Genomic DNA, 25,274 nt, shown 5'->3' with positions numbered 1-25,274 from the left:
TCCAGGCTCTTGCACTCCACGTATTGGTGCGCCACCGTCTCCACTTTACCGCAGAACCGGCACTCCGGGGACGTGTCGGTGAAGCGCGCCAGGGAGGCGTTGGTGGTGACGGTGCCATGGGCGATGCTCCAGCTGAGGTCGCCGATGCGGTTGTACGTCGGGCTGGAGTAGAGTTGCCTCCAGCGAGGCCTCTCCGGAGAGATGCAGGGCAGGGCTTTCCTCCAGGCATGGTCTTTGTGGTTCCTCAGGGTGTCCTGTTGGTGAAACCGGACCATGTAGGAGTAGAGCACCTTCCTCTTTACATTTGCGAAGGCCACCTCTGGTAGGTCTTCCAGCCGGCACAGGTTGTGATCCGCCTTCGCTTGTCGGCATTGGCGATGCAGCGGCACGACGGAGAGCTCCGGTGGAGGGGGGACCGAGAGGGGCCTCGTCATCCCCAACGCCGATGGGGGGCGTTTTCCCTGCTGCCGCTGAGAAGGCCCCCTTGGCTTCGGCCAGGATCCGGGCAGCCACCCGGAGCGATTGCAGCCCTGTCTTTGTGGCCATGTCTGCTGGTCCGAGCCTCATGACTCCAGCGGTCCCGAGCAGGGCCTGCACCCGCACTTGCAACTGTCGTGTTGGGTGAAGGACATCTGCTCTTTGCCTCCGTTGTGGAAAACGTTCAATTTGAAGACCTCGAGTGTGACGTGGGACTTGGCCGTGGGAAGGCACTCTCCTCTCTCTCCTCTCACCCCTCTCAGTCGCTCTCCACTCTCACCGCTCTCCACTCTCAGTCGCTCTCCACTCTCAGTCGTTACCTTCTCCACTCTCACCGCTCTCCACTCGCAGTCGTTACCTTCTCCATTCTCTCCTTTCCACTCACAGTCGTTACCTTCTCTCTTCTCTCTCTAACCCCTCTATCCTCACAGTCGTTACCTTCTCCATTCTCTCCTCTCCACTCGCAGTCGTTACCTTCTCCATTCTCTCCTCTCCCCTCTCAGTCGTTACCCTCTCCTCAGTCGCTCCCCTCACCTCTCACAGTCGTTACCCTCCCTCCCCTCTCTCTCCTCTCCATTCACAGTCGTTACCCTCTCAGTCGTTACCTTCTCCTCAGTCGCTCCCCTCACCTCTCACAGTCGTTACCCTCCCTCCCCTCTCTCTCCTCTCCACTCAGTCGTTACCCTCACAGTCGTTACCCTCTCAGTCGTTACCTTCTCAGTCGCTCCCCTCACCCCTCACAGTCGCTACACTTTCTGCCCTCACCCCTCAGTCGTTTCCCTCGCAGTTTCTCCCCTCTCCACTCTCTCCTCTAGCCTCACAGTCGTTACCTTCTCCCCTCGCAGTCGCCCATTTGCCTCCCCGTGTGCCATCCTTTTTTTTCCGCTCTCTTTTTTACGATCAGTGGAAACAAGAAGATGCTCGGTGTATTCGGCACTTTGCTTTGCTTCGTTCATCATTTCGTTGTTTTTTTTTTAAACTTAGCTTTATGTAAAAGTAAAACCCCCCACCTCTCGCTCACTCTCTCGCTCACCCGTGTGCCCTCCTCTTCCTCGTCGTCCTCGCTACTCTCACTCGAGCCCCCTCTGGCAGCCCACCCCTAGTCCATGGGCCTCTGTCGATAGAACAGCAGCAGCAGCAGCCACGTGGACCCAACCCCAGCGCCACCGCTCCTCCTCGTTCCTCCCCCAACTCGCTGCTCAGCAGCTTATTCCGCTGCGGTTGTTGATGTTTGCTAGCGAGAGGTGTTGCCGCTCCAGCTGTCGTCTCTGTTCTCGGCCCTTGCAAACCGCAGCTGCTTGCTGATGCTGCTGCTGATGTTGCTGATGCTGCTGCTACTTCTGCAAATGTTCCCGGCCACTGAATGATCGCTGAAGCCGCCTGCGTTTAGCAACTTTCCCGCTCGCTGCTGCTGCTGCTGAGACGCAGTTGCCTGCTGCCGTGAGCTGTGTGGGGTAGCCGCTGCCAGCATCAATCCCGTGGCCTCGTCAGGGTTGTTGGCTGTCAATGTCGTGTGGGCTCCTTGCTGCTGCTGCTGCTGCTACTGCCAGGACACAGGGTGAGGTGGAGTCTGTAGTGGTTCAGGAGCGTGAGCCGTCTTCTCCCTAACCACTGCTAGGGATGTTGGCGAATCTTGCCGTTATAGCGCTCATTTATTGAACTCGTTTTCACTTAGAACTGCTTCGTGCGTTTAGTTTGGTCATTTCCCCCCACCCCGCACCTCCGTTGTGCACGGTTGGCTACGTACGGTGCGAAAGAAGTTCAACATAAATCGTGCTTTTGCGCATAATGCAATCACACTGCAGTGTTGATAGTAGCTGCTGCTGCTGCTAGTGGGATGCTGTAGCTCACAGAGGGTGGCTGCTCCTGACAGTATTCCTTATAGAATCTTATAGACTGCAGAATAAGGTGGTGGTAGCTACTGCTAAGAGATAGTGCTCCTGCTAAGAGATAGTGCTCCTGCTAAAAGATCCTCTGCTACTACCAGAACGTGATCATTGTGTGGATGGTGGTAGCTGCTACGGCTAGTGGTCACCCCTGCTCGTGCCACTAGCGCTCTTCAACAGCCCTGTGCAAGATTAGCGGTGGCTGCTGCTGCTGCTGTTGTTGAATCGCCATGGTGGAGGGTCCTGGGTGCACGCTGAACGGAGAGAGGATCAGGGTCAGGGTTCGCGTCTCCCAGACGGTGCTGAGCACGAGGACAGCGGCATCTGGAGTTGCAGTCCAGCACCACCAGCACCACCAGCAGCAGCAGCAACGCGTGAGTTCCTACAACTCATCCAGGGCCGACGAGAACAAACACTTTGACCACGTGATAATTGTTTTTTTACCCTTTTATTTGTCAACAAGACTGACACCTTTTTGACCACAATACCTGCGATCGGAATGCAAACAAAAAACATAACTCTGATAATGTATGCACTGTCCTTGAAATTGATTGGTCCACACCCGAGACAGCTTTTCTTAGAGCCTCGTCTCACATGGTGTTGGACCAGATGACGCCAAGAGGCGCACAACTCAAGGACAATGAACCATCAGAGTATGAGAGCTCGGGATAAGCATTTACACTATTGGAACCTCATTTGTCAGTAACAAAATATGATAATTGTTTTTTTACCCTTTTATCTGTCAACAAGACTGACACCTTTTTTACAAGGAGTCATGTTTGCATTGACCACAATACTTGCGGTCGGAATGCAAACAAAAAACACAACTCTGATAATGTTTGCACTGTTCTTGAAATTGATTGGTCCACACCCGAGACAGCTTTCCTTAGAGCCTAGTCTCACATGGTGTTGGACCAGATGACGCCAAAAGGCGCACTTTGACCATGTGTTTTGTTTGTATGTATGATTAACAAAAACATGTTTAACCAAGGTATCTTCTTGAATAAATATATTTGTATAGTAAGGATAGGCAAATAATATATACTAAGAGGTAGAGTCGTGTCAATGTCAATCGTTTTTTTCATAAGGTGAGCGAAATTAACACCGGAGATTAACTTTTCGAGATTTCTTTAAATTGCAAAATTTACATTTTCAAATGGTGTTTTTCACACAATCAAGCGAGTGCCTTGGGCCTACAAGAACCTTAATCCGGCCACTGAACTCATCCTCATGCATTGCAGTGTTTTCGATTCACAGCCCGGCACAACGCATCCAGTTCACACCTCTCGATAATGCACTGCGGCTACTGCAGTCACGTGCCACCATCCGATTTACTTGGCCACACAACGTAGGCCAAGCCTAGACTGTCTGGTATAACCAGGCAGTCAAGCAAACGAGTATTCACCAGGCTGAAACCTGCTTAGCTTTCTCCAATACCTCTTAACCTCCTCAATGACGTGGCGTGGTTGGTATGGGCACCTAGTGGAAGTAAACTAAAAAAAAAATATTTTTAATTTTACCAGGTAAGAGCCACTGAGATATATTGCTCTTTTCAGAAGCGACCTGGCCACAAATGATCACGCAAACGAAGTGGTTTATCATCATGTGGAAATTCATTGCAGGCAAATACTCCAAAACTCATGTTGATTCTAAATGTGGAGGGACAAACCGGAGGACCCAGGGAGAGAGACGTGCAAACTCCAAATATACAGACGTCAGGGTCGGGATCGAACCCACTACCTCCTGCATATCAGGCGAGGGAGTTAACATTTCACCACCGTGGCGAGATGAAAACCCGTGAAATGAGGGCCTCCTATCCAGTTCTGCCCCCCGGCCTGCTCAGCTCTTCGTAGTCCGACACCTGGACTCCGGTGCAGTTGCACCACCTGTACACACTATAGCTGCATTACTGCACCTTTACACTGAACAGTGACGTTCGTTCGCACTCGAAAGCCAAACACGAACTCTGCTCCCAATTCTCCCCGTGTCTCTTTCTCAGCCGTGCAAGGAGGCCGCGCAGGGCGCAGCGGGAGGGTGGTGCCCAGCCGGGCAGCTCTCAAGCCTCACGGGGCAACAGTACACGGGCGTGGAGACCCTGGGCAAGGAGCTGTTCCTCTACTTCAAAGAGAGCGCACTACGGTAGGCACTGCCAGGGCTGCAGCGATAGTGGTGGGGGGCAGGTGGGGCAGTTTGCCCATGGCCTCGGGACTGAGGAGACCTCAGAAAGGGCCAAGGGGGGGGGGGGGGGCCCTCGTTTGGAATTTTGCACTGAGCCTCCAAAAATCTTCCTGCCACCCAGGGGACCGACTACACCTTGGGCCTAGTCGGGAGTGGCAGGTGGGTTGAGGTCGTTTCCTGGAGAGAGAAAAAAAAGCTAACCTATAAAAGCTCACGGTCCAAAAATTTGTGTTTTTTGAGAGGAGACATTACATAAATAGATTGTGTGAATTATTAAATAAATTGCGTGGGGAGATGGTACAATGAAACGTGCATTATTTGATGTATTCTTTTGTCAATGTTTCATGTTTCTGATCCATTATGTCATAGCAGTTAGTATACATGAATTGAAATGTGCTCTCAATTTGAATAATTTTAATACCAAACTGCCTTTCATAATTTCGCTTGGAATACACATTGTGGTGTTTCTCGGTAGTGTACCTCCAGTAATGTTCTTTACATAATCTATGCACATGCTTGATTTTTGCCAACTCACTGTACAGTATTACTATAAAGCCTCTGCTGTAAGTACCAGTGCAGTAGCAGAACAGCAATAACAGCCACCGTAAGTGCCGGTGACGTCACCACGGCGCTTGTGCCAGGCAAGGTGCACTTTGATGCTACGTCAAGTGTGGAAGGTTCGCTGGCAGGAGGTTACAGGACAGACCAAGGTTGTTGAGTTGACTGAGATGATTGACAGATGAACTAGCTGTGCTTACGATTAGATCTCACACACACTGCAGTGTTCGTTCAACTTGGCGCTCTCCCACACAGGGTGCACTTCGGCATGAATGGTTCCATGAGAATCAACCCTGGAGCCGACGGCCAGACTCAGCGTCCACCCGCCCTGGAAGTCGTCCTCAGCAGCGACCGCATCGTCTTCTACGACTCCACCTTTGATGTCAGGTGCTGACGCAGACCTCGTCCTACGGGGGACTGACGAAAGGGCTGCCCTGCATGTGCTGACGCTGCTAAAGACGGTGGGCAGTAGAGGGCGCGTTCACTTCTGAGCGACGAGTCAAGGATGGCTGCTGGAGCGGAGGGTGCATGGAGGCGGGCAGAGGGAGATTTATCGGGGAGAGATAGGAGAGTGCGTGAAGGGGAGTAGAGTGAGATGAGATCAGAGAGGTAGAAGAGTACGTGGAGGGGAGTAGAGTGAGATGAGAGGGGAGAGGCAAAGAGAGTGCGTGAAGGGGAGTAGTGAGATGAGAGGGGAGAGGTAGGAGAGTGCGTGAAGGGGAGTAGAGTGAGATGAGAGGGGAGAGGTCGGAGAGTACGTGGAGGGGAGTAGAGTGAGATGAGAGGGGAGAGGTAGGAGAGTGCGTGGGGGGGAGTAGAGTGAGATGAGAGGGGAGAGGTAGGAGATTGCGTGGAGGGGAGTAGAGTGAGATGAGAGGGGAGAGGTAGGAGAGTGCGTGGAGGGGAGTATAGTGAGATGAGAAGGAAGAGGTGGAAGAGTGAGTGGAGCGGAATAGAGTGAGATGAGAGGTAGGCGGTACAAGTTCATGGAGAATCTTGAAGGCGTTGGGTGCGATCTTAAAATTGATCTGGGATCGGAGTATTGGGGTGACGTGATCTTGGTTACGGATGCGGGTGAGAAGTCTGGCAGTGGCATTTTTAATTGTCTGGAATTTGGAAAAAAAACAGGGATTTGTAGAGGCCCCAGAGGCACTCGTGAACAGGCACTTTCCCCGCAGCAGCCCAGTCTGTAGAACCCTGGGACCGTTGCCTTTGCGCGAAACCGTAGGTCCGCCGAAGCGTGTCGCGAGCGCGTACGGGCGCGGGGAGACCTGGACGTGTGCTCGTCACGGTTCGACGTGGAGAGGGCCTGCACGGAACTGGGGGCCCACGCGGGCCGCATGCTGTGCGACGTGCTGCTCGATCAGGCGCTGCTGCCCGGCGTCGGCAACATCATCAAGAACGAGGGGCTCCTGGACAGCGGTCTCCACCCAGCCATTACGGTGTGAACAGGCGGCGCACAGAAGCCTTTGGCGTCGCCGCCGCTTCTTGTTGGGCATTTCTCAACAGTTTTTTTTTTAAGGCGCACATGCCACAGTGGTGGCATTTAAGAGCACCGGAGAAAGCTAAGCAGGTTTTGAGGCTAGTTGGTAGGTCAACGTGAGGTTATCTGGTAACACCAGGTGGTGTATCCTTGAGGCTATGGTGGCGGCGGCGGAGGCCACGAGATGGCAGCTCAATAATTTAATTATTGAATCCATGAGTGGGTTGGCATGAAGGGGGCAGTATTTCTCACCGAATATTTTCTGGGTCACTGACAGACTCGATTAGGTGGTAGAGGAGCCATAGCGAGTTGTATACTGGACGTGATGTGCCGGGTGCAGAGATATTTTCTGGGACACTGACGCCGCCAGACCCTGGAAACAATGAAGCCCTGGACTCCACTTTTTGAACTTCCACGAATTCGAGATTGGTGGCATAATGTGAGAACATTTTGAATATTTAGCATATTGCCGCCATAGAATGTGCGAAATGATGCCTGCTTCTTTAATGTCTCCTATTCTTAAACCTTAGTCCATCTTGCCTGGAAATTGTTCCTGGAGAAAAACTAAAGACTCCTATACTGTGAATGCCTGGAGTCTAATCAAAACACACTTACACTTAGTCGAGAATGATGGTGCTTTGCCATTTATTCTGGCAACTCATGAGTGGAATTGCCTTTGTGCAAACACATACTGTTGGTGTTTTTAAACAGTAAGCTTACTTTTATTTTATTTGGTTTTTATAGTCTTAAAACAAAGTTCAGTCTATAGCTAATCCACTCCTGTGTGAACGCCTGCCCATGCCATATTGGTCATGCAAATTTGTTTGACCATACTTCACCACACTGGTCAGTCATGCAGGTTTGGAGAAACTAGGTGTCCAGAACGGATTTAGATATCACTCGTCACTGATGTCAACCGTGGCTTCACTTGACCATTAATACTCTCTTTGTTGCTTTTGTGATGTTCTTGTTTTTCAGGTGAGCCAACTGAGCTTGGAGCAGATCAAACACCTCGTGAAAATGACCAGGGATTTCTCTCTGCTTTTCTATCAGGTGGGGTCCTGGTGGCAAGCAACAAACAAATCACCGATTCACCAAAGCCAGCACTCACTCATCATACCGACTGCACACCTATGGATAGCTTATATCAGGGGGTCGACAACCTGTGGCTCCGAAGCCGCATGCGGCTCTTTAAGTGACTGCTTTGTAACCGTTATTTACTAAGGAACGCCACCGTCTCGGATTCACCCACAGTGCATTGCAGCTCTGAAATATTCAGTGTTTTTTATACCGAATACGAAAAAAAATTATCTTGTTATTTTGGTTGCCGACCCCTGGTTTTTTGTACGTAACAACGATAATAACAACACGTGAATAATTTTGAGCCCTTCATCAAGCCGCTGTTGCATGAAAGGGTTTCCCACCCGATAAGTCATTGGGGTAGTATAACCATACTTTACCAAGCTGGTCAGGGCGGACCATGTTAATTTAATTAGCGAGCCATGTCAAGTGAATGCCATAAGCCCTGCGAAGCGAAGTTCGCAGGCTGTTAGAAGTGAACTCCACAGGCCACGTGAATGAAGTCATTGGCAGTATAAAATTAAGTCGAGGGTCGTACGAAATGAATTCGTGAGCAGTACAAAATTAAGCTACGGGCCGTAATAAACACAGTTTGTGGGGCATACGTAATGAAGTCGTGGGCCGGTGAAGATTCCCCACTGCCGATATTGACGATTCGCTTCTGTTACCCAGTGCCGGAAGACGGGCGCGGCGCTGCAGAAGCACTGCAGGGTGTACAAACGCAGCGCGTGTGGGCAGTGCCGGACCCGCGTGGTCGTGTGCCGGCTCGGGGAGAATGGGCGCATGACGTACTTCTGCCCACGCTGCCAGCACGAGGATCCACGGCACGTCGACCCCAGGTAGCGAGGGTCCCCAGTTTCAAACCCCAGCGAGGTGTCGTCACCGTCACTTCGATAACACTGGTCAACAAAGAAAAAAAACTTTTTTTTCTGGCCTGGACTTTTGCAGCTGTTTTAGACTAATTTCAGGGTGCTGATTCCAAATCTGATCTCAGATTTGCTCTATCACATCTCATTTTTATGCTATCGGCATACCCCATTTTCATTGATTTTACCAGAAATAACTCTGTCACTTATGATTGCAAGTTGTTGCGAGTCAGTGACTGCTTTTGTGTTAAAATATGGTGCTGTATTTTTAGGATAGTGTGTTTATAATATTATTTTATGTAGATATCCACATTTATTTAATATTTTTCTTCTGCAGTTTTTATTGAAAATGCAATATTTGATATCCTCAAAAACCTGATGTGATAGAGAAAAACTGATGCCAGATTTGGAATCAGCACCCCAAAATTACTTTAAAACCGTTGGAATACATTATGCCAGAAAAAGTGTGACGAGTGTAATTAACGAGTTGTCAAACGCACGCTGGTTTCGGTATGCGACGGTCTAGTTGAAGAACTCTGCTGTAAACTCCCGATGTTTCCCCCTAAACAGCAAACTGCAGCACAGAAACAACAGCCTTCTGGCCTGGGTGCAAGGAGGCAGGCCGGACACCACCGAGGTCGGCAGGCAGGACGTTGCGTCGCGAGCTGAGGAGGAGTGGGCCTGCGCCGCCTGCACGCTCATCAACCGCGGCTGCGACACGGCTTGCGACGCCTGCCTCACCCAGCGACCTCCCCGTGCGTCGTCACTCCACCGTGGCCCTTTGCTCACGAACACTTTGTGGTTTTTAAATCCTTTATATTAAGTTCGCTCGCTTGCTTGCTTGCTTGCGCGCTTACGACCGTGCAAATCTTTCGGTTGTTTTTTATTTAAATCCTTTATATTAAGTTCGCTTGCTTGCTTGCTTGCGCGCTTACGACCGTGCAAATCTTTCGGTCGTTTTTTAACCCACTTCCCGTGATCCAATCGAGCTGACATTTTCCACACAGACTCGTTGTGCATGACAATTAATTTTCGTGAAAAAAAATGTGCTAAATTTTACAATTTTTAGGAATTTTTTTTTTATATTTAATTACTAATTGCTTAATGCTGCCAGGCAATCATCTGACCCATAGGTGGCAGCCATCTCAAGCCAGAGGACGAGAGGACTCTAGCCGCCACGCATATAAAGGATTTATAGTGAAAACTTTGTTTTTACGGGTGAATTTTTTAGTTTTCAGCCTCTTGTGCCGAATCTTTGAACGTCAAGTTTGAACGTTTGTTGCAGCTTTCCAACGAAGGTTAAAAGCGAACTATCGTCGGCTCTGTGTGTCCATCTGTCTATAACAAGCGGATACGATAACGCGCGCAACAATTATCCAAAGTTGCGTTGCTATTAGGGACATGGCCCAGAGGAAAACTGTCCAAATTGATCGAAGAATTAACCAATACTTGGGAGACCAAAACTAGAGCTAAAAGGACCACTTGCAGTTCTGCAAACCTGATAAGTCTAATGCAAGTATGTGGCATGCTTTGGTAAGAAAGATCCCTGACAGCCACATGCGTTGGCTCCCGTATTGCTAAGTAAATACTTCGAAGAACATACGCACGTTGTAAACCGATCGATGATTCATGATTTATTCTCACTTATTTTACACCTGGAGCTCGTGGGAAGTCGACCGTAGTTTACCTATGGCCATATTCACAGGCGATGTTCACCACCTTGTGCTCGTTTGAGCAGAAAAGCACGCAGACATTTTTTTTGGGTTGGTTGCTTTTGAGTTCTCATTTAACGATGAGAACGTATTACTGTTCCTGTGCAGCGGAGCCTCAGGCAGACTGCACGGAGCACTGCTCCACGCTGCATGACGACCGTCTCATGCTGTACCCGTGCAACGCCTTCCCACGGCCGTGTGTGGTGACCAAAGTCAACCGACGCACGGCGTTTGGCACGGCCACGCTCATCATCACCTCTCCTGGGTTGCCCCCTGGCCCTCCCGCGCGGGATGCCCCGTTTGGGGCAGGGGGCTCGTCGGACTCGGGCCAGGTAAAGAGTTCTGCGGGGCAATCGAAGCTTCCCATCACCTCCAGAAGGTAGACTCAAAACTAAACCAAGTGCGTAAAATTTCATGCAAAAATTCGTGGATTATTTAGCGCTTTCCAGCGTGTTTGTCTTCGTAAGTATTAAACTGAACTATTTTATAGAAACGAAACTTTTTATTTTACCAGGGAAGGCCCACTGAGCTGTATAGCTATTTTTTCAGAATGGGCCCCACATGATAGCTGAACGAAGTGGCTTATCACGTGCAAATGTATAGCAGCCAAGTTCTCTGAACGCACGTTGATTCTAAATGTGGAGGAGGGAAAAAAACTGAGGACCCGGAGAACATTGAAACTCCAAATATACAGCAGGCGTCGGGGTCGGGATTGAGCCCACGAGCTCCTCCATACCAGGCACGGCAGTTAACATCTCGCCACTGTGAGCAGGATGGAAGTTGGAAGGCAGCTGTCAGGTTAAAATTCGTCTATTTAAAAAAAAAATCCTTTTAGCTCTGGTTTGTGCCTCTTGAATTTGATTAATATGCTCGGTTTTCAATCTGGTAGGTCCATAATAGCAACACAACTTAATATTAAAGTGCTGTTCATATTGGTTATCATTCAAGAGTTGTTTGTACCACCCACCCTTACAGATGGAGTCATAGAGTCATCGCTTCCGACCATAGTTGACGATCGTTAAACAATTCTCCATTCACCGCTAAAGAGCGTTCAGTGAAACGAATTACATACATCATATCAACAGAGCCCGAACCCAGGAGTGATTTGTTCTGTGCACAGGCGGTGAGCTGGAATGAAGGTGCAAATTCCAGAAGCCCTCTGAAAACAGCCCCACGCACACCCGGACCGGTTGCTCCATTCCATGCCTCCCAAGCATTTAAGAGATTCAAGCCCGACTTTATGGACAGGACACCCAAGAATCGCGGCCAAAATTCCGGGTACGTTAAGCCTGTGAAATCGACCGCATTTAAACACATGATCCTGCACCTACATCCGGAACCCGCAGCATGAAAATGGGTTTCGTTCCAAACCAGTGGCGGCTCCTGCAAAATCTCTCAGGGGGGGCAAATGTCTGGATGATTGATAAGGTCCACCCATGCAATGGATAAATTAACAGCTTAAGCATGTAAAGGCAACTTCACTTCTTTAATATTAATGAAAAATAAAGTGACTCTTACAATACATCTTGTTTGTTTCTATACTCACTATTATTACAATCCACTCAGTTTCTTTTATTAAAGATTCCACTAGGTGGCGACAAATAATTTTGTTGACTGAAACGTGCTTACGTATGATGACGTAAGCACGTTAGTGCGAGCCCTCCCGAAAGCCATAGAGAATGCATTGCAGCGCCCGCCCTTCGAAAAAAACATCTTTGAATGTAAGTCTATGGGACCACACGGGGCGATTCTCAGCCGGAGTGAAATCGCCCAAAAAGAGGCGGTACTCCACAGAACGTGACATGATGCTGATTGGACTATATCCAGAGGCACAGTAACGGCTAGCATAGCTCTGTGGTTGAATGAGATTGTTAATGTGATTGAAAAAGTCCCTTTCACACATTTGTGGTGCGTCGCCCAATCGCCCTAATGAAGAAACCGCCCCTGTTCCAAACCATGATCACACGAGGAGAAACGGCTCGCGCCATATTTGTCCGCGCAGCTAGGATCTTAGCCGCACTAATCGGGTAATGCAGAGGGGAATGTTTTTGACGTTGGCAACACCGCCGTTTCTAATTTTAGAGTGCTCGGTCAGTCAGGTCACCGACTCTTGATAATTACAGAAGTAACTGAAATGTGTGTTAGTGTGTGATTACCAGCGAAGGGCATTTGAAAGTTGCATTCAACTTTCAGGAAGGATTACATTTCCCCAACCAGAGTTAGCACAGATTTTTTTAAACTATATAACTACAGAGGTGTCATGCCGTTGTGCTGTACATCACAACCGTGAATTCGGTTGCTGAAAAAGCTGCCAGGTCATTGAGCAAAAAGTCAGATGTCGTCACCAATCAACACACAATGCGATCCAAATCATATTGGAGAACTGATGTGTATATATATATGAGTGGAGGGTTAAAGTATAGGTACTCTCACCTCTTACAAAGTAAAACTATCTTATTTTACCAGGTAAGGCCCACTGAGCTATATCGCTTTTTCAGAAGCGATCTGGCCACGAATTATAGCTCAATGAAGTGGCTTATCATGTGGAAATTTCTAGCAGCCAAATACTCTAAACGCTGTTTCTAAATGTGGAGGGAAAAGCCGGAGGACCCGGAGAAAAATCCACACGACCACGGAGAGAACATACAAACTCCATATATACAACAGGCGTCAGGGTCAGGATTGAACCCACTACCTCCTGTTTACCAGGCGAGGTAGTTAACATCTTGCCACCATGGCTCCAGCATTGAATAGGCCAAAATACCCCGTAGCTCCTTACAGTGGAGGGCGCTTCCGGCACCTGGGGCGTGAGCAAGCTATTTGAGGGTTGTACCTTTCGCCTTTCGAGAGCATCAATTCTAAGCCACCGTGCGTTTTCCTGGCAGTGAAATCCCCGATGCGAGCGGGGCAGCGGCGTGCGATGGCACCGTGGCACGCTGCAGGGGCCACGACCGCCCATGCGCGCTGCGCGTCGTGCAGAAAGCCGGGCCCAACAGGGGCCGGCACTTCCACGCCTGCGCCCTCCCGCAGAAGCAGCAGTGCCAGCACTTTGAGGTGAGCCACTTCTGGTCCTGAGCTGCGGGAGATCTCGCGCTCCGCCGCTGACAGCCCCACCTCGCCGTCGTCTTTAATGGGGGTTGCTGGTGGTGTGATCTGTGTGTGTGTGGTTATGTGTCTGTAGGGCCACTCACCCCCTCGTGTGCCATTCTGGGCTTCAATGGTGCTAACAGCACTTGCCCCAAATGTACATTAACACTATATGGGTGATCTTTGTCTTTGTGCAGTGGGCCGACCTGCACTTCCCAGAGTGCGATCACGGCCTGCGCTGCGTCATGCGCACCGTCCTCAAGCTGGGCCCCAACAACGGACGCAACTTCTACGCCTGCGCGCAGGGGCGCGACCGCCAATGCGCATTCTTCCAGTGGGCGGACGGGGCACCTGGCGTACACACCTTGCCCGGCTGCTGAAAGGGTTTGTCTCCGAGCAGTCCAGAATTTAATCTTAATTTAGGAGCTTTCGTGACTGCAGGAATTATTCTTTGGTTCTTTTCGGTTAAGTCACGTCTAAAAATAAAATAATAAATTAAAATAACATATTACGACGTTTCGATTGCAACACAAGCAATCATCATCAGGTATAAAAGAAATAGCAACAAAAATCTAACTAGAAAACTATAGACAGACATACAAGCAGACAGACATCACAACGGCACACAGAGAGAGGACAAATCGGCACAAAGAGAGGGGGTCGTTTCTGTGACGGTCCCTTAAATATAGAGAGGGGGGGCGGGGACGGAGAGAGGGAGGGGGCAGAGAGAATTAGCATATCAATGAGTGTACGGCAACGTACTGCTGTTGCAAGTAAGATGACAATGTGGAACGGGCACGCAAAATTGAAAACGGGCACGCAAAATTGAAAATTAGGAGACAGGCACACGAAAATTAAATAACCTAGCAAAATATCGAAATGTGATGTAATACAACACAGAGAGTCGGTTAACACACAATTATGTCTGTCTGCTTGTATGTCTGTCTATAGTTTTCTAGTTAGATTTTTGTTGCTATTTCTTTTATACCTGATGATGATTGCTTGTGTTGCAATCGAAACGTCGTAATATGTTATTTTAATTTATTATTTTATTTTTAGACGTGACTTAACCGAAAAAAAACAAAGAATAATTCCTGCAGTCACGAAAGCTCCTAAATTAAGATTGAACCACTTCTACGGGGAAGTTTTAAGCTTATCCTTTTTCTTTCTGGCTATTTGTTCTCTCTGCCTGTGTCCTCTCTTTGGAATTTTCACACTTAAAATTCTAACTTAGCAAATTTTGAAACACGTAATCAACCAGGCTATGCGTTAATTGTGTGTTAACCGACTCTCTGTGTTGTATTACATCACATTTCGATATTTTGCTAGGTTATTTAATTTTCGTGTGCCTGTCTCCTAATTTTCAATTTTGCATGCCCGTTTTCAATTTTGCGTGCCCGTTCCACATTGTCATCTTACTTGCAACAGCAGTACGTTGCCGTACACTCATTGATATGCTAATTCTCTCTGCCCCCTCCCTCTCTCCGTCCCCGCCCCCCCTCTCTATATTTAAGGGACCGTCACAGAAACGACCCCCTCTCTTTGTGCCGATTTGTCCTCTCTCTGTGTGCCGTTGTGATGTCTGTCTGCTTGTATGTCTGTCTATAGTTTTCTAGTTAGATTTTTGTTGCTATTTCTTTTATACCTGATGATGATTGCTTGTGTTGCAATCGAAACGTCGTAATATGTTATTTTAATTTATTATTTTATTTTTAGACGTGACTTAACCGAAAAGAACCAAAGAACAGTCCAGAATTACCTGGCATAGGGCACCACGGTGGCGAGATGCTCACAACCTCAGAAGGTCGTGGTTTCGATCTCAACCCCGACGCCTGTAGATTTGGAGTTTGCATGTTCTCTCTGTGGTTGCGTCGATTTTTCTCCGGGACTTCCAGTTTTTCCCTGCCACATGTAGTAACATGCGTTTAGAGTATTCGGCTACTATAAATGTCCACATAAGCCCCTTCGTCGAGATATAATGTGGTCAGGTCGTTTCTGAAAAAGAGCTATATTTCGCTCAGTGGGCCTTACCTAGACAAACATTTTTTTATATATACATGCACAGTCGTGTTATCAATTCACTGCCGGACGGGGGCTTCCCTGTGCCGTGGAGCTCGTGAGGGTTACCGTGTTATACGGAGTACAGGGCGTACTTTGTTTTCCATCCTGTATTTTACATGTTTGGGTGTGTGCCTTTTAATCCAGTGTGCTTGTCCAGAATTGTCTAGACACCAGGCACACATGTGGGATGCGTCTTACTCTCCGAAGCGTATTATAATCTTGAGTACAGTATTTGACCACGCTTCACCACTCTGGTCAGTGCGGGTTTACGACGGTGGATAGTGTAGACGGTGCGTAGCACGGCAAGTCGTCGTTTAACGCGGTAGATGCATTCCCGAAAAGTTCTGCGTTAAGTGAAAATATCCTCATAAATAATGCAACGATAAAAGTTTGCCCAGATACGATGTATGTACGCAGTCAGATGCCATTATTATGGCGCACGTTCAGTGTTGTGCGAAACGTGTTCGCGAATGAATGGCGTAAGAGCGAAAATGCGTTGCGTTCACTCGTTTAGTGAGGATTTACCTGCGGTATAGTACAATGGATTTGACTGCACTGCCCCCTGCTGACAGTACAAAATGTAAGGACTGAAAAGACCAGTTGGGATGATGGATACACGAGTGCAGCTCGGTTACAAATGGACTCCCAGTTTTTATGAAAATCCACCGCATCTCGGGTAACACCGCCACCCTCCTTCCCAACTAACAGATCCCCTGATGAATGGTACATTCCTAAAGACGCAGTCACCTTGAAGCCCTGGGGAGTGTCAAGCACCGCGATGCAAGGCTAATTTGAAGTGAGCAGTCTAATCGGCCCATTTGTTTTATTTTGAGCAAAGTTGTGTTGTCTGGCATTGCTCAGTGTTGCCTGCGGCAGCACTATAGAGCCGTGTTTTATTCTTTCGAGTTGCTTTTTGTAATACCCGCTTGACTCTACGCTGTCACTGTTAGACGTGCTGTTTATACGATCTGCCTCTTGGAGAATGAGTTATGAACTCACTTTTGATGCTCGATCCTGCCATATTACATCCGATGCCCACGGCAAACTAAATTTGTACACCCAGCCACGGCGCGCACTCATGCCTCTTGTTTTACATTCCGTAATGGAGGTTTTCCTGAACGTTTGCAATCTGAGAAAAATGTTCCAATTGCAATTGGCTCCCATTGATAGAGAATGCTGACGCATCCTGTGCGCAGTTTCCCTGCGGTCGGTGCAAATTTGGAGCTCATGCGACCGATTATTTTTCTCCCAGTTGGACGCACGGGGCATTATTAAACCACAGCATCATAAATTATGGTAAAAGCGCAGCCCTGTAATTATTTGCTCATGCCACTGTTGGTGGAAGCGCTTACAATAGAAAGCTCTAGAAAGCCCCTTTTGTGGATACTTAGACCCATTCTTTCACGCAGGCAAAACTTCTTGGAAGAGGTGAGAATATCCACACTTTACCCCACCACATTGGCTGTGGTGTACCCATTTATATTGCTGTGTGGAGAAAGGTGGATTTAAGAAATTGGCTCATTGTTTCAGCTGCTACGTCGGGAGATCGAACCAGTGACCTCTTGGTGGTTGCAAGTTCAGTGTGCTGACCATTACACCACGGCAGCATCCAGCGTGTCAATCCATTTAAATGTGATAGCTTACTTTGTGTGTGTGTGTAAAACCAAGACGTGCATTAAATAAAACCGTTTATTTAAAGTCTCTTTACACATTGTAAAACGTTTTCCACCCACCTCTATCTCCAGGAGATGGGGGCTTAGTATAAAGTCTTTCCATGAGGAAAAGCTGCTTAAAATAACACGAAGAATGAAGACGTCAGTAGAAAAGAGATTTTTTAAAATATGTTTGTTTAGTTTACTTCTCATCACCAAAAATATTGATAATTAATTTTGTTTCCCAGTCAACCCAGTAAAGCTTCTTGGATCATGTGCTGTTTTTTTTTTATAGAAGTCCCATTTATTTTTAAAGGAAAATTACAGACAGTTTTACTTTTGGCATTCTAGAGAGATGGGAGGAGTGACGGGCAAGTTAGGTTTGTTTTTCCAATTGTGAAATTCCCTTTGCGTACAGAAAATGGGGTTTTGGCTAAAGAAGCAAGGTGAGAAGCCAGCCAATCACAACTAATTGTAGAATCACACAAGATTCAGACCTGGGACACCAAAAACAAATGACTTATTTTCTTAAATGTCAAACTCGGGGGAGGAGTGGGGGGTTCCAAAACAACCCCGTAAATTCCCACGCATTCCTCCGGGGAGGTTTGATGAGAACGTGCGACGGGCCCGTCGCTCAGGAGACCGGAGGGACCCCTCCTGTGGTACAGCTGTGCCGCTAGACTTGGGTGCAGCTAGAGGCCACAGTGAGGAAGCCATTAGGGATAGGGCAATTTCCCGTCTTTGGCTGCGCTTGCTCCAGCACAGCAGTTGGCTCGCTGGTGTTTTCAAACAGTGATTATCCAAGTTACATATACCGTAGCGCTGTCTTCTCTCCTGGAGCGATGGCGATGTTATCCCTCTGGTTGTGGTTAAAGTGTCACGCACCTGCCAACATTTGACGTGAACGGATGTCAATGAAATCAACTCACGTGCCGACACGAGATTAATTGTTACATCATAGGATCGTGATAGAGATGGCGATGGCTTGGCGAGACTTTCATCCACCAGTGCATTGACCGTGGCCGATGATGATAATGGTGTCGATGGAGGGACAAGCCTCGCGGAAGGCTCTGATAAAAGCAGCGCTATTCTGCTGTCGTAGAAGAGTGGGTGATGGTGGCTTCCTCGATATCGAGGTACAAGCCTCAGACTCCAAAAGTCCCGGATTTCAGCATCATCCTCGTCTCCTCCAGCCTGCTCAGACACCACACAACCATACGACCACTCTCCGTCACGTGTCACAAACATACCGACTTGCTTTGCAGGAAGCGCGGCAAACATTTGAACAGACTGTTTACACCACTGGAACCTCATTTGCCAGTAAAAAATATAATTGTTTTTTTTACCCTTCTATCTGGCAACAAAACTGACACCTTTTTTTACAAGGAGTCATGTTTGCATAGACCACAATACCTGCAGTCATAATGCTAACAAAAAACATAACACTGATAATGTTGCCAGATAGAAGGGTAAAAAAACTATTATCATGTTTTTTACTGGTAAATGAGGTTCCAATGGTGTAAATGCTTACCCCGAGCTCTCATACTCTGATGGTGCATTGTCTTTGAGTTGTGTGCCTTTTGGCGTCATCTGGTCCAACCCATGTGAGACTAGGCTCTAAGGAAAGCTGTCTCGGGTGTGGGCCAATGAACTTCGAGGACAGTGCACATTATCAGAGTTATGTTTTTTGTTTGCATTATGACTGCAGGTATTGTGGTCTATGCAAACATGACTCCTTGTAAAAAAGGTGTCAGTTTTGTTACCAGGTAGAAGGGTAAAAAAACAATTATCATGAACAGACTGTGTCAAGGTTTGTCTCTACGTACATTCTTTCCAAGCGCTCCACTTGTGGTTTTGCTTTTTCCAACGACATTGAAAGTATCTGCAAACATACAACACTTAATTAACTTAACAATGGTTACTAAAGATGCGCATTTATTTCTACTCAATAACTTCGTATCTTTCTTCTTATTCACGAATACAATCGGCACCAATCAACACATTTCAGTCTGAGTCATTCATCAGACGTTCTCTCACATCTCTGTTGCATTTAAATGTGTATCGATTATCCCACCAGCTTCATTTTACAGTATGGTAACTTCATTATACAATTGGACATACCATTGGGCATAACATTGCAACAGCGACAGACATACTCTTGGGGAAAATGGAGAAACACAAATATGGATGAATCGAACGAACTAAACTAAAACTAAGCTTTAAGGCCTACTGAGCCATATAGCTTTTTTTCCAGAAGCGACCTGGCCACAAATGATAGCCCAATTAAGTGGCTTATCGTGTGGAAATTTATAGCAGACAATTACTCTAAATGTTCCTAAATGGAGGGAAAAACCAGAGAAAAATCCACGCAACCACAGGGAGAACACGCAAACTCCAAATATACAGGCGTTGGGGTCGGAATCGAACCCACGACCTCCTGTATACCGGGCGAGGTAGTTAACATCTCGCCACCACGGCACTCTAAAACTCGACCAAAATTAAAACTCGTGATCGGAGATCACAGAGCAGCGGCATGTCTATCTGCCCACCTGGTCATTGCTTTTGCGGAGCGGGTCCCGCTGTTCCCCGCTGCCCTGAGTGGGCGCGAGTCCCTCCACGGGACACAGGGACGTGGACGGCTCCGCCAGGACGGACGCGGGCCCAGCGCCAGGCGGCACGGGGGACCCACGGTCTTCGAGCCCTGCCGGAAAACGTGTATCCCACGACGGCAAGGCGTTCTCACAAGCCTTCCCGGTAGGTTTGGCCCCCGCGTCGGGCTTGGCGACATGCCAAGCGCGGAGAAGGCCAAGAAAATAAAGAAATAACTTCCCGGAGAGGAGGACGGAGTAAGGGTGCTTTATGGACACGATCGTCAAGAGTTTGCGTCGGGCTCTCGGGTCGGTTTCGTTGTCGGCAACGCAAAAACAAACCGCTCCTTGCGAGGGTTCAGTAACCTCTTTACCAAGGGCCCGTTTTTACCAAACTCCCATATGAACATGTGAAACTAATTATCGCAACAGTACGAAAGCACTCTCGTTCCGATGCTGATTTTCAAAACCGTTTTGTTTTTTTCCTTTAATCACAAATCCAACTATATGGTAATTATAGTTGTATGGAAAGGACACATTCTACGTGCGTTTCAAGTTGTCTTCACTTTATTCCTACATTTGTGTGTAAAAAAAAAGGCACCTGCAGAGAAGAGCTCGGACACCCGGGCAGTCCCAGGTGCGTCGCCACTGCTTGATGCACTGCCACGTGATGCATCACCACGTGATGCGCCGCGCGGCTGAAGAGTGAGGACAGGGGAGAGAGTCATCAAGGGTAGCACAGTCGGCCCATCCTCGCAGCGAAAAAACAACGACCACCGCAACCAGCAACACCACTTAGCAGCTCTGGCTTGGGGCTTTGGCAGCCTGGGAGTTACCATTTCATAAAGATGTCATTGCTCTCGTGAGTGATGGTTCTTATTATTTTTTTGTTATTGTGTTTCTCAACATTATTCATCAACGCCAGGTCCCCAGCGAGGACTCAATTGTGACGGATTTGGTCTAAATTCAGCAACGACACAGAACGAACGACGCCCAGAACACCCTGGTGCATACACGTGCAGCGCGCTGATTTATGATGTTTTTAAGTCATAGTGTATACTTGCGTGCCTATGGGTCTGCACATATGAGCAAGTTCCGTGCTTCTACAGCTGTAGCTCTGTGGAGGAGACTCAACAACGATGCTACTGGGCGGCTGGCAGTAGTGGCCGCCCTCCAGCAACAGCAAGAGACAGCGGAGCGACGTTCACTTAAATAAGCAACACACCCGCCTGACAAAACTCATCAAGTTCGAATGGAGAGCGGTGCAGTCGTTGCGTCTGCTGGTCACGCGAATGTCAATCCACAACAACTCAGTGTTGACTTGTCGGCAAGCCTTCACCGCTCCACGTGGCTTCGGAGCGAGCCACGTGAAAAACTGGGGATCTCAGCGATGCAACTGCAAGTTGCAGGGTGGGTCCCGTTCACCACTGAATCTCGGACCGCGCAAGCGGTTGGCGTTCATTCTATTTAGAAAGCCATAGCGCCGCTGTTTTTAAAGACATTGTACTCACCGCTGAGAACTGTAGCAACACGACCCGCACCTTACGATAGCTGGTGGCAAACTGTGCCACATGCCCTCCCGCATGGCCTTGCGGGCACCTCAGTATTAATAAAAGTTATTTTATGTATACATAGGTGTTTGCTTATTTAAGTGAATGTCGCTCCACTGTCTCTTGTTTGATGCTGATGACGTACTCGTACGTCATTGGAACAGAAAAGGGTTCAACTACACCTTCATTAAGACCTGAACGAGAAAATCATTCATTGCACACATAATAGAAGGACTGGTACGAATTCATTGTGACGGAACTAAAAAAAATAGCAATTGCAACCGACTTGCACGAGCGTTGTGGAGAGTACGCGAGCGCCAGAGGTCGCAACCGGGTACCCGATACCCGTACCCTACCCGATACCCGGCTACCCGTACCCCGCCGGGTACGGGTAGCCGTTTGCGACCCTGGTGCGGCCGGGTACGGGTAGGCCGTGAGTCACCGGTGAGTAACCGTTTGTCACTCATTTCGGGTAGGGTACGGGTAGCGTACGGGTACCCGGCCGGGTACGGGTACCCGTTTGCGACCCTGGTGCGGCCGGGTACGGGTAAGGAATCAAAACCCGTTTGCGACCTCTGGCGAGCGCTCACCCCGGCCAGCAGCAGCACCGCCTGGTTCTCGAGCAGCGTCACGCGGCTCGCCAGGTTCTCCCACTCGCTGCGGTCCACCAGGATTGAGCCCTGCATGGCGAAGCTCAGCGCTGCCACGTGGGCGCACGTCTTGGCGTACTGCGATTGCAGTTGCAACACCGTCGCTCGCAGCTCCGACATCTGTCGGGGGGGCAGTGTCATCGATCGTGATGGGGGCAGAATTGGTGGATTGCAAGCCGGCGTAACAATGTGACAGTGCTGTAGCTTTTTGGTTAGTTTATCGTCCATCCCCGCATCTCCGATTAGCACGGTTGGCTATGCACATTGCAAAAGAAGTTCAACTTACATACGTATTTATGTTGTAAGTTGAACTACATACATATGCATGTTGAACTTCTTTCGCCCCAGGGAATTAAATGGGGCTCCTTTCCCAGTTTCCCCTCTCTTCGTATCCTGGCACCTAGGCCCCTCTGGACCCTGGACCCCTCTTGAAACTGCATCTCCCAACACACTCGATTGCTACACCACTGCTTGGTCGATTCACAGCGATGAGGTCAAAATTAGTGCCATTCAAAGGAGGACAAACAGGCAAGACCAACAAGGTGACAATGCACATTAAAAAAAAACTCAATCCCGGCCTGATATAAATTTGCGGGATCCAAAGATTCACTATCTGCGGCCTTGCATTGGCTCTGCTTACCTTCTGCAATAGCTGGTGATTCGTTGCATTGGTATCATCTTTCTTTCCTTCTGGACTGCTTTGTGGGGCATGGCTTGGCAACTCAAGCAAAACTTCTGCTTCTGGAAGAACCCCCTATAAAACAAAAACAAGATTTGCATTACTCATTAGATCGTGTTAAAACGGTGTAGAGCAGTGGCATAGTTGCCACACAGATACGGTGACACTGAACACGCTGTAAACAAAAAAAGGCATGTCAATACAATGCTGGATGAAGGACTTAACGTGCCGGTCATGGGCATTGTTTGACCGTACTTGACTAGGCCGGTCAGTGGGAGTTGATGAAGGGGAGCCGGGTGCACGTGCAGAACCACGCCTGACGTTAAAAACGGTTGGCACACAAACTCGGCTCGCAAAGTTCACAGCGTAGAGTGTGCCAATCTCTGCACCACCGCTCCCCCAATTGTACATATAACTGGGGAGGGGGGGAAGCTAAAACGACCAAAAGGACTTTAAAAAAAGAACACATCGGCTCACATTACCTGGCGCGGCGTGGGACACGAGCCCCGGGCCGCCTCCCCGTGCGGCCCACAATGCCTCTGCACCAGTGGCCTTGGCACATCTCCATTTCCTGCGCCCGCCACAACCAGGCCCTGCGGATTACACACGCGACACGCTAACACCATTCGTGCGGCGAGCAGCGCCGCCACGCACAAGGTGGCCTCTCCTCAAGGGACCATTTCTCCTTGACGCGAAACATCACGGCTAATGAGATGCCTCGGTACCGTGCGGACCGTCACCTCTGGCCCTTCGGTTTTGCTCTCGGGTTTAGCCCGGAGTTTGTGCTCACTAAATGTTATGGCTATGATGACCGCGAGCGCACTGGCCAGCTGTAATTGCTCAGTGGTGAGCTACGCCAAGTGGCTTAATTACACTTTTTTTTTTCTTCTGAAATTAAGCTTCAGCACGACTCCCGTGCACGCACTTGTAAAACCTGACATTTCGCAGAGGTCAAACTTTTCAACAGCGCGTAGCAAGGGAGACTGTCTGCGTGCTGACTTAAAACAAAAGTCAGGGTAAAATAAGTGAACAAAAACAGATTAACCTTTAAACTCCAGCAAGTTTAACTCGGAACAATATTTTTGTAAAGAAATAAGTTGCGTATAAACATCTTGAGGTATGTTATTGAGCCGATATTTTTCTTTACTTCACTGATGAAGTGGCCCACATATAATTTTAATAGAATTCTTTAACCGTTTCACGTCTCTGTGTATTCACAGCAACAACGCTCGAAGCCCGGATATATTGGACCGATATAAATACGGAGTGGAAACTTATTTTATTTTTACGAATTCACCCACAATAAATACATTTTAAATTAAATTTAAGTAAAGTGTTTTTGAGATTGCATATGAATAACTCAGACCAGTCTTCAGCACAGCTACATTTTTTTTACATTGCTTATTCTCGTTTTGCTGCATATATTGTCTATACAGTAGTGGATTATTTGTGCAAGTTGTATTTGGTCTACGATCCCTTCCGTATTTTGCAATCATCTCAAAAACCCTTTTTGCTCTGGCGCCTTGAGATGTACTGCATGGGAGGTGCATTTTATAAATAATAAATGATGATGACGACGATGAGTGAGCCGTGCGTCCCCACCAGAGACTGCGGGTGATTGAACGACGGCTCGCACGGAGCACGATGGAGTCGCTGGGGAGGCAGCTGACCGTCCGCAGCCTCCGCCGCCAGTGAGCCTGCGGTCGCTGCTGGCTTTCGGGCGGAGGGAGGGCACTTCTGCGAGCACAGCGAGACACGGCGAAGCGTTCAGACGCCGCCAGCAGTGGTGGCCAGCTGACGAAAGCGTAAACACGAGAACCACTAAAGGGCGCTGAATTGTCGCCAGGATTAAAGATTACAATCCTCTGCCAATCTGCTGCGAGATGAAGACCTCCCCCACACCATTTCAGTCATGCAGGTTGTTTGGACCGTACGGACCAGTGCGGGTTTACAAGTGGTTCGGATACCGCTTGCCACCTACGCTTGCCGTAACCAGAAATCGATGTCACGTCGCTGGGTTAACAGAGCAGTGCGTTAACCACTGTGCCGTCGCTCTACCCCGCGTTTTGTGAAGTAAAACATAATACGAACGAGTTAACAAGGCAGGCATTTTCCACATAGCACGCCTCGTCAACCTTCCCCCAAGCACTTCCCTAACGGTCCAGACAATCCCTTTTCGACCAACATACTTAAATAATGCATACATCAGATAATTAACATGATGGTCAAGCCAATAGTTCAAGTCTCGGGGCACAAGTTTAGTCAAATTATTCGTATGAACCAAATTAAATGCGATGTGTTTTTTTTGTGTGGTAAGTGCAGCGACCCAGCTGACACCATCAACTCGTTACATTTGACAATCTGGTTTAATCACAGGCGCCTATCTGAATGAAAAACCGGGGTCATCAGCGATGCCAATTGTCGGCACTCTTTTGAGCCACCCAGGAACCTCGTGGGCGGACACAGGTTTAAAAAGGCGTCGACGATTGCTTCCGCTAGAAGGCGCTGCAGGGCTGCCGTGCGCCAGAGGTCGCAACCGGGTACCCGATACCCGTACCCTACCCGATACCCGGCTAACCGTACCCGGCCGGGTACCCGTTTGCGACCATGGTGCGGCCGGGTACGGGTAGGCCGTGAGTCACTGGTGAGTAACCATTTGTCACTCATTTCCCAACGTCTTGTCTCTTCTCACAATTCAAATTCCTAGAATCAACCCACCCGCGCCTACAACATGGCTTCATCCCAGAGGTCGCAATTGGGTACCCGT

At 48.6% G+C, this 25,274-nt stretch overlaps 2 protein-coding genes and 1 long non-coding RNA gene across 4 annotated transcripts; 1 reads left to right on the top strand and 2 right to left on the bottom strand.

Annotated features, from left to right (window-relative positions):
* Nucleotides 1-1,222: 1,222 nt before the first annotated feature.
* NEIL3 (nei like DNA glycosylase 3) lies at nucleotides 1,223-17,359 on the top strand. 2 transcript variants are annotated; one of them, XM_078863211.1, is made up of 12 exons: nucleotides 1,223-2,737; nucleotides 4,363-4,502; nucleotides 5,355-5,486; nucleotides 6,328-6,541; nucleotides 7,561-7,635; nucleotides 8,335-8,501; nucleotides 9,099-9,283; nucleotides 10,349-10,572; nucleotides 11,361-11,518; nucleotides 13,126-13,294; nucleotides 13,525-13,711; nucleotides 14,842-17,359. In XM_078863211.1, exons 1-11 carry the CDS (start codon nucleotides 2,594-2,596, stop codon nucleotides 13,705-13,707), a joined length of 1,791 nt encoding a protein of 596 aa, XP_078719337.1. In that variant the 5' UTR covers nucleotides 1,223-2,593; the 3' UTR covers nucleotides 13,708-13,711; nucleotides 14,842-17,359. The 2 variants fall into 2 exon arrangements, with proteins under 2 accessions (XP_078719337.1, XP_078719336.1); XM_078863210.1 differs by lacking the exon at nucleotides 14,842-17,359 and having other exon boundaries at nucleotides 13,525-13,866.
* An 826-nt stretch (nucleotides 17,360-18,185) lies between these two features.
* On the bottom strand, nucleotides 18,186-21,864 carry CEP44 (centrosomal protein 44). The gene is made up of 5 exons (XM_078863410.1): nucleotides 21,769-21,864; nucleotides 20,230-20,326; nucleotides 19,590-19,741; nucleotides 18,867-18,922; nucleotides 18,186-18,234 (listed from the first exon to the last, which is right to left on the bottom strand). The coding sequence occupies exons 1-5, from the start codon at nucleotides 21,862-21,864 to the stop codon at nucleotides 18,186-18,188; spliced, it is 450 nt and encodes a 149-aa protein (XP_078719536.1).
* Nucleotides 21,865-21,874: 10 nt separating this feature from the next.
* On the bottom strand, nucleotides 21,875-23,117 carry LOC144936060 (uncharacterized). The gene is made up of 3 exons (XR_013637376.1): nucleotides 22,990-23,117; nucleotides 22,469-22,582; nucleotides 21,875-21,948 (listed from the first exon to the last, which is right to left on the bottom strand). It is a non-coding gene; the product is annotated as an uncharacterized LOC144936060 (long non-coding RNA).
* Nucleotides 23,118-25,274: the final 2,157 nt, after the last annotated feature.

The sequence above is a fragment of the Lampetra fluviatilis genome, chromosome 15 (genome assembly GCF_964198595.1).
Source record: "Lampetra fluviatilis chromosome 15, kcLamFluv1.1, whole genome shotgun sequence".
In the NCBI taxonomy this organism is placed as follows: Eukaryota; Metazoa; Chordata; class Hyperoartia; order Petromyzontiformes; family Petromyzontidae; genus Lampetra; species Lampetra fluviatilis.
The sequence above is the reverse complement of the archived record's forward strand: the minus strand, read 5'-3'. Positions and strand labels throughout refer to the sequence as shown.